Source organism: Mustelus asterias, unplaced genomic scaffold, assembly GCF_964213995.1.
Source record: "Mustelus asterias unplaced genomic scaffold, sMusAst1.hap1.1 HAP1_SCAFFOLD_2031, whole genome shotgun sequence".
Taxonomy (NCBI): Eukaryota; Metazoa; Chordata; class Chondrichthyes; order Carcharhiniformes; family Triakidae; genus Mustelus; species Mustelus asterias.
The window spans coordinates 57,662-66,971 of NW_027591976.1; the positions used below are offsets into that span (position 1 = coordinate 57,662).

The 9,310-nt window shown below is 48.1% G+C and overlaps 1 protein-coding gene across 1 annotated transcript in view; it reads right to left on the bottom strand.

The window, feature by feature from the left end:
- Window positions 1–8,143, bottom strand: part of LOC144489231 (ankyrin repeat domain-containing protein 33B-like) — a 48,205-nt gene extending 40,062 nt beyond the window's left edge. The window contains exon 1 of the mRNA XM_078207072.1: window positions 7,787–8,143. Within this exon, the coding sequence (XP_078063198.1) occupies window positions 7,787–8,143 (357 nt within the window). The remainder of the gene's footprint in view (window positions 1–7,786) is intronic.
- Window positions 8,144–9,310: the final 1,167 nt, after the last annotated feature.

A 9,310-nucleotide genomic window follows, 5' to 3' on the forward strand; every position in this document is an offset into this window, starting at 1 on the left:
GAGACCACATCTAGAGAGCTGTGAACACTTTTGGTCTCATAGAATCCCTGCAGTACAGAAGAAGGCCATTCAGCCTATCAAGTCTGTACCGACCACAATCCTACCGAGGCCCTATTCCTGCAACCCCACGCATTTACCCTGCTAATCCCCCTGACATTAGGGTCAATTTAGCATGGCCAATCAACCTAACTTGCACTCCTTGGACTGCGGGAGGGGCACCCGGAGGAAACCCATGCAGACACGGTAAGAACGTGCAAACTCCACACAGACAGTGGCCCCAAGGCCAGAATTGAACGCTGGTGCTGTGAGACAGCAGTGCTAACCACAGTGCCACCATGCCACCCTTGCTTAAGGAGCAGCAGTTCAGAGAAGATTCATTCGACTAACTTTTGGGATGAGCGGGTTGTCTTCTGAGGAAAGGTTAAACAGGCTGCATCTGTATCCACTGGAGCTCAGAAGATTGGACGGTGATCTTATTGAGGGGAATTGACAGGGTAGATGCTGAAAGAATGCTTGCTCTTGTGGGAAAGACCACAATTCAAAAATAAGGGGTCTCCCATTTAAGATGCAGATTAGATTTTCTTTCTGTCAGAGGGTTGTGGTATGGGAACTCTCTTCCCCGATGACTTATAGAGGCAGGGTCGTTGAGTATTTGTAAGGCAGAGGTAGATAAATTCTTGACTAACAAGGGAGTCAGTGGTAGGCAGGAATCAGATCAACTATGTAGCCACAATCAGATTAAATATGATTTTATTGAATGACGGAGCAGACTCGAGAGGCCAAATGGCTCTTGCTCCTAATTTGTACGTTTGCATGTCTGTATGTAACTCCAGTACAGTAAGAAGTCTCACAACACCAGGTTAAAGTCCAACAGGTTTATTTGCTACCAAATAAACCTGTTGGTCTTTAACCTGGTGTTGTGAGACTTCTTACTGTGCTTACCCCAGTCCAACGCCGGCATCTCTACATTGTAACTCCGGTAGCCAAGTGTCCAAATATCGCTTTAGCATCAAGCAACAATAAGTCCAGAATCCGATACAGTCAGATTGTGGATTAGTTTGTATCCTAGGAGTTCAGTGAATTCAGATTATAGCAACGCAATCCTTCGAATTTTAAACTTTGGTTTTCCAAGAACAATAATGGAATGGTTGGGATTGCCACTCATCGTTTGATTTCTAATAGTTCTTAATTTGTGAACTGCAATTGTTGAATGGATAGACTTTATGAACATTTGCTCCTGACATGAAGCTTCAGTTACCTAGAATGCATACTGGGTGCACCTGGCTCCCACTCTCCATTCTCATGATTTTCCATTTCTTCAAAATTACTGGAGAGGACATTATTAGCTGGATGCACTCTAAAATTCCAATACTTGCTGTTGTGTGACACTCCACACCAACAGTGGAAATCTGTAAAATCTGCCCCGGAACCAACTCTTCAGTATGAAAATGGATAAAACACTTTTTCCAGTACCCAACTGCTCTGTCTCATCTCCACATCAGTGGGAAGAGGTCCAATGCGAATGCTGGACAAATGATAATGCTCTGTGTATGCTTTCTTCTTCTCCGTTTGGAAACAAATTCTAGGGGTGCGATCTTGCCGGCCGTTCACGCCATGTTCCCGCTGCGGCGATGTCGGAGACTTTGGCGCCCAGCCAAATCTCCATTCACTACAGTGGGATGGGAAAGTAACATTCCAGCCTAGGTATCAGTCATGCCCGAGTGCTACCACCTTTGCTCAAGAAGAAACAGTTCAGAAAAGATGCACTTGACTTAATTCTTGGGATGAGGGGGTTAAATAGACTAGGTCAGACGGTTACCATAGAATTCCTACAGTGCAGAAAGAGGCCATCTGGGACCAACTCTCGGAAAGTGCATCCCACCCAGGCCCTCCACTCTGCTCTATCCCCGTAGCCCCCGCTTCTACCATGGCTAACCACCTAACCTACACATCTTTGGACGCCAAGCATGGCCAATCAACCTAACCTGCATGTCTTTCGGACTGTGGGAGGAAATCGGAGCACCGGGAGGAAACCCACACCGACACAGGGAGAATGTGCAAACTCCACACAGACAGTCACCCAAGGCCGGAATTGAACCTGGGTCCCTGGCGCTGTGAGGCAGCAGTGCTAACCACTGTACCACCACGCTGCCCTAAAAGTTGTGCACATAAACCCCATTCCAGAGACCCAGGCACAAAATCCAGGCTGGCAAACAACTGCAGTACTGAGGGAATGCTACACTGTCAAAGGTTGTCTTTTGAATGAGTACGGTAGCACAATGAGTAGCACTGCTGCTTCACAGCTCCAGGGACCTGGGTTCGATTCCCGGCTTGAGTCACTGTCTGTGTGGAGTTTGCACATTCTCCTCATGTCTGCGTGGGTTTCCTCCGGGTGCTCCGGTTTCCTCCCACAGTCCAAAGATGTGCGGGTTAGGTTGATTGGCCATGCTAAAATTGCCCTTAGTGTCTTGGTAAATTAGAGGGATTAGTGGGTAAAATATGTAGGGATATGGGGGTAGGGTCTGGGTAGGATTGTGGTCGGTGCAGACTCGATGGGCCGAATGGCCTCTTTCTGTGCTGTAGGGTTTCGAAGGTTTCTAAGATTCTAAGAAACATTAAACGGAGGCCTCCTCTGATCTATATAAAAGATCCCATGCTACTACTTTGAAGGAGAGTTTCCCCAGCATTGTCGTCAATTTTAATCCCTCAATCAACACCTATAAATGAGATTATCTGGTCATTATCTGACTGGTTATTTTGGGAGCTTGCTGTATACAAGCTGACTGCCATGTTTCCTACATTACAACAGTGACTACATTTTAAAACAACTTCATCAGCTGTAACACAAAAGCAAAATAGTGTGGATGCTGGAAATGGAAAATGAATACAGAAAATTCTGGAAATACTCAGCAGATCAGACAGCAACCATAGAGAGAAACAGAGTTACCATGGCAGAATCTTGTGGAGGAGATGGATCTGGCCGATGACCTTTGCTGTAATGTAGGCCGGAATTTTACACCTGTGGGATCTTCCTGTTCTGCCAATGTGAACAGCGGTTTCATTGGCTTGTTGGCCCCGCCGTGGTTTGGGGGGGGGGGGGGGGGGGGGGGCTGGTAAATCCCACTCATAACCCAAAAGATAGAGCTAGCCCAGGAAAGGTGTGGAAATCTGAAACACAGTCTCCGAAATGTCACGCAAGTGGGCAAATTGAAAATTTCAAGTTGCAATAGGGCGGCACGGTAGCACAGTGGTTAGCACTGCTGCTTCACAGCTCCAGGGACCTAGGTTCGAGTCCCGGCTTGGGTCACTGTCTGTGTGGAGTTTGCACATTCTCCTCGTGTCTGCGTGGGTTTCCTCCAGGTGCTCTGGTTTCCTGCCACAGTCCAAAGTTGTGCGGGTTAGGTTGATTGGCCATGCTAAAATTGCCCTTAGTGTCCTGGGATGTGTAGGTTAGAGGGATTAGCGGGTAAATATGTAGGGGTATGGGGGTAGGGCCTGGGTGGGATTGTGGTCGGTGCAGACTCGATGGGCTGAATGGCCTCTTTCTGTACTGTAGGGTTTCTACGATTTCTATGATTTCAATTGATCGTGTGGATATGGAACCAAGGCTGGGTTAACGGAGGGGAAGTACAGACCAGTTATCCATATCTTTCACTGATTAAAAGGCTGCCTTCCCTTGAATGTTAAGATGAGCCTTTTCCACAGAGAATTCATGTTAAGTTACTACAAAGTCACTGATGTGTTTAATTTACTGAGTCCTAGACCTGGGACTTGCTACATCCTGCAGAGTGTCTTTTGTAGTAAATTGGCATCATTTTAGTAATGCTGAATTTCACATGAGAGGGAGGGGGCTAGTAAAGGACAAAAACATTTTCTTCCCCCACCGAAAAATTATACAAAACCTTTTTCACCTTTTTTGGGTTTGAAGAGCTCAGATTCGATTGATTTGTATGTATATGAATGAAAAGGTCATTGACCTAAAATGTTACCTCAGTTTCCCTCACCATGGAAACTGCTTCACTTAAATATTCCCAGCATTCTCTTTTATTATTTCAGATTTCCAACATCTGCAGTGTTTTGCTTTTGAATCCATATCTTGTTGAAGTTACAAGCATCGTTGCTTTTTCATAGATCATCATAGAATCTACAGTGCAGAAGGAGGCCATTTGGCCCATCAAGTCTGCACCAACCACAATCCCACCCAAGCTCTATTCCCGTAACCCCTCATATTTATCCTGCTAATCCCCCTGACACTAGGGTCAATTTATCATGGCCAATCAACCTAACCCGCACATCTTGGGAGGAAATTGGAGCACCCGAGGAAACCCACGCAGACACGGGGAGACCATGCAAACTCCACACAGTGACCCGAGGCCGGCATTGAACCCGGGTCCCCAGCACTGTGAGGCAGCAGCACTAACCACTACGCTACCGTGCCAGGAAAGTATTATTCTACTCAAACAGAAAAATCAGCTTTGGAATGGAACACTCATCTACTTAAAATATCGCAGATTTAATTTGTCTTAATGAATAAATAAGAAAATTTGGAGTTGATCCGCATAGCATGCCTTAAGAGCTACATTTTATGCTGACAAACCTAACTGGTAACAAACTAGGATGTTAGCAGAACACAAGAACCTTTCTCCAGAAAACAATAGATTGAGGTCTTAGCAAACCCTGATTGGGGACTTTAAAGTTTATTTATTAGTCACAAGTAGGCTTACATTAACACTGCAATGAAGTTACTGTGAAAATTCCCTAGTCGCCACACTCCGGCACCTGTTCAGGTACACTGAGGGAGAATTTAGCATGACCGACGCACCTAACCAGCACATCTTTCGGACTGTGGGAGGAAACCGGAGCACCCGGAGGAAACCCACGCAGGCACAGGGAGAACGTGCAGATTCCGCACAGACAGTGACCCAAGCCGGGAATCAAACCCAGGTCTCTAGCGCTGTGAGGCAGCAGTACTAACCACTGTGCCACCGTGCAGCCCTGATTAGGAAAGAGTTTGCTAATCTAGAGATAGCAAGGAGATCAAAAGGAGGGGACCATCAATATAAGATAATCACTCATAAATCCAACAGGGAATCCAGGAAATATTTGGAATGGCAAGAACATGGAACTCTCCACCAAAAGGAGTGGATGAGATGTGGAGCACAGGTCCACTTAAGGGAATGCTAGACAGACATATGGGGGGAAAATGAATAGAAGGCAGCATTGATAGGGTTAGAGGAAGTGGGATGGAGAAGGCTCTTGTGGAGCCTTAGCATCGATGTGAAGCTGAATGGTCCATTTCTGTGCTAGTTAATTCTATGTGACTGATCAGAACAGGCTTGATGGGCTGAATGGCCTAGTCCTGTTCCTGTGTTTCTAACGAGAATGCTTCAAGTGTGGACTACCAAGCGACTGTTTTGTATACCTCAACATTATTTCACTGGCTGTAAATCATTTTGGGACATTTGAGGTTGTGGAAGGTGCTCGGACGCAAGTTCTTCCCCTCGCCCTCAGGTTATTAGTACATAGGAAAGAAATAATGGATTTAAGGTTCGGTGGCCAGTCCTCCCAGTTTCTTCATATAAGCTTAGTAGGAAACCAACAGAACCTCCCAGAGAAAAGGGCAGAAACAGCTGTTCGTACCATTTCTCCACATCTTTTCCTGCTGGAGTCGCAGCAAGAAGTCTGGAAGACTTCATCTTAGTCTGCAAGACTTCTCTTGCAGTATAAATTGTGATCATTTGAAATTTGGCATTCTTGTCTTTGTCCTGATGAGTGCAAGACAAAAAGTTTCAGCAATAATAATAGAGGATGCAAGACTCTAGTGGGAGTTGTTTATAGTCCTCCAGATAGCAATGATAAAACAGTCTGGAAGACTTCTTGCTGCTTCCTGGAAATCTAGTGGAGGGAGGATAGCTGATTAGTCTATGGACAATGTTTTGGCGTGCGTCAGTAACACAACAAGCTTTTGAGAACGCAGCTCTCCATTTCAACACTTCTTGTGCAGCTTTTTGGCAAATGACGCCCATGACAATACAAAGCATCAAACAATATACCGGGGTGGCCATACCGAACCAGCCTGAGCTTGTAAAACAAAATTCTGACTGTTGGATGTGATTCTGGGATTGGGCAGCACTTGTTAAACAACCTTAAGTGAGCTAATAGCTACACTAACAATTAATTTATGATAATCAATCGAGTTCATAACATGGCTCATACACGATGACCTGTTCTCTGCAAACAACGGAAATCTGTTCAGGCCTGGTGCCTTTTCTTGAGTTACTAGGGAGCTTTGTCCATGACAAAGCCTTGGCCAGAGTTGTCTTGCCAGCCAATCAGCACCCTTTTCTCTTGCAGTATAAATTGTGATCATTTGAAATTTGGCATTCTTGTCTTTGTCCTGATGAGTGCAAGACAAAATGTTTCAGCAATAATAATAGAGGATGCAAGACTCTAGTGGGAGTTGTTTATAGTCCTCCAGATAGCAACGATAAAACAGTGAAATCCATAAACATGGAGGTCAAAGAAACTTGTTGCAAAAAGAGAGTTATAATGGCGTACTTTAATTTTCACACGGACTGGGATAAGCAACATTCCCTGGTAGATATTCTCTCACGAGCTTTGAGGATAATTTGCTGGGAAGAATATTTTCTTGAACCAACAAGAGACAAGCCATCTGAAGTTTAGTCACGTGTAAAGTGCCTGAATTAGTAAATGACCTAACAGGAAGGGAACACCTAGCTAGCAGTGAAGATAATGTAATTGAATTCAGTGTTTGGTTCTCTTTGTCAAATCTGGGTTTTAAATTTAAGTAAGGTTGATTTTGCAGTGACAAAGCAAGATTTGACCACATTAGACTGGGCAGAACCGTTCATGGATTAAACTGTCTACAAGCAGTGAAAAATACTTTTTAAGAATACAATACCTACGCACTCCTAAAGGCCAAGAGTCTGCTTGTGCAAGTAAACAACCTTGGTCAAGGAGGAAAGCAAGAGGTAATGTAATTCTAGTGGATTTGGTTGATACAAAGATGAAGATATATTGAAGAGATATAAAGAACAGCAAATGTATACAAGTGGTAAAAACTGCAAATAGGGAATTGGGTAAAAAGCTTGTGAAGGTCATCAAGGACTGGACAAAACGTTTTTACAAATATATTAAAAAGGGGGAGTGTGGCTCAGGGAAAATTGGCCCCTTAATGATAGACATGGGTGATGCTGTAATTGAAAATCAGGAAATAACAGTCTAACTAAATATCTACTTTGCACTGTCTGTACAGTAGCCAATGTACATACCACATAGAAAAAGAAAACTAAAAATAAATCAAGGAGAGGAACTAACCAAATTAAATATTTTTTAAAAATGTATGTCTGGCTGTATGTGTGTGTCTGTCTGGCAGGCTATACGAGTGAGCAAGGCAGTGTATATAGGTCCGGCTGTGTATATATCTCAAGCAATGTCTGTGCATGTTGTCTAGCAGTGTATGTGAAAATGTGCTTGGCAGTGCACGTGCAAAAGTGTCTGGCAATCTGACAGTCTGTATGTGTGCTAGCGGTATATGAGTGTTTCTGCAATGTGTGTGGATGTATCTGTCGGGCAGTGTGTGTCTAGCACTGTACATGTGTGTGTGTGTGAATGTGACAATCTATCATGTTATGTGAGTGTGTGTGTGTGCATCTATCTGGCATGCTCTGTGTGTGTGTGTGTGTATCTATCTGGTACGCTGTGTGCGTGCATGTGTGTGTGTATATGAGAGACAATATGAGCCATGCCCCAACTCCTCACTTACCTTGCCATTCTTGTCCCTCTCCATCACTTCCCGTTTACTTAGTCCCCGACACATCAACTCCTTGAGTCCAATGGCATTGTTCATGACACAGGCCCGGTATAGGCTGAGTGAGCCACTTGTCTCAATCTCCGTCTCATTGCCGATTGACTGTAGATCAGGGGGATAGAAGGAGTCATCTGACAAGATGCTGCAGGTGTCCACTTCCCGGTCCACTTCATCCCCGAAGTCGGGATTTTCCCACTCCTCTTCCTCCTCCTCAGGCACCTGCAAAAGGTGGGAAGTGTTGGGGGACATGACAATTGTCCCAGTTCTCCTCCAACAGACGTCTGCGCCTCTCACCTCCGTCATCAGCAGCATGTGGGCCTTCAGCTGCCTAGAGGGTCTGCAGCAGCAGCAGGAGGGCCCAAGGGTGGGCAATCAACAAATTTTCTTGGAAACCTCGCACCCTGGGCCAGAGGATGAGATAACGCAGAGTGTCCTGGGGTGGGCTGTTGTCAGGGGGCCCCAGGTGTGGGGACTCAGACAGATGAATGAGGGTTGCGTTCCTGCGATCAGAGGGGCCTTGGTCGGGGATGTGAGTCTTGGTATCAGTTGGGGGAGGAGGGCTTCGTGTCCTGGGGTGTGTGATGTCCTGGGATAAGGGGATTTGGATCCTGGTATATGGGACTCGGGATGCGTGGGTGTCAGGATCCTGGGATGAGCAGGGGGAGGGTGGTGAGAGGTGCTGGGATGTGGGGATGGTATGAGTGAGAGAAAGAGGGGTAGGGGTGGGGGGGCTGAGAGGGGTAGGGGGATGAGAGGGGTGGGGGGGTGAGAGGGGTAGGGGTGGGGGGGTGAGAGCGGTGGGGGTGGGGGGAGAGAGGGGTGGGGGGGTGGGGGGTGGGGGGGGAGAGAGAGGGGTGGGGGGGGGAGAGAGGGTGGGGGGGAGAGAGGGGTGGGGGGAGAGAGGGGTGGGGGGGGAGAGAGGGGTGGGGGGGGAGAGAGGGGTGGGGGGGGGGGGGAGAGAGGGGTGGGGGGGGGAGAGAGGGGGTGGGGGGGAGAGAGGGGTGGGGGGGTGGGGGGGAGAGAGGGGTGGGGGGTGGGGGGAGAGAGGGGTGGGGGGGAGAGAGGGGTGGGGGGAGAGAGGGAGGGGTGGGAGAGGGGTGGGGGGGGTGAGGGGGGTGGGGGGTGAGGGGGTGAGAGGGGTGGGGGGTGAGAGGGGTGAGAGGGGTGGGGGGTGAGAGGGGTGGGGGGTGAGAGGGTGGGGGGTGAGAGGGGGTGAGAGGGTGGGGTGGGGGGGGTGGGGTGGGGGTGGGGGGTGAGAGGGGTGGGGGTGGGGGGGGTGAGAGGGGTGGGGTGGGGGGGGTGAGAGGGGTGGGGGTGGGGGGGGTGAGAGGGGTGGGGGTGGGGGGGGTGAGAGGGGTGGGGGTGGGGGGGGTGAGGGGGTGAGGGGGGGGGGGGGTGAGGGGGTAGGGGTGGGGGGGGTGAGGGGGTAGGGGTGGGGGGGTGAGGGGGGTAGGGGTGGGGGGTGAGGGGGGTAGGGGT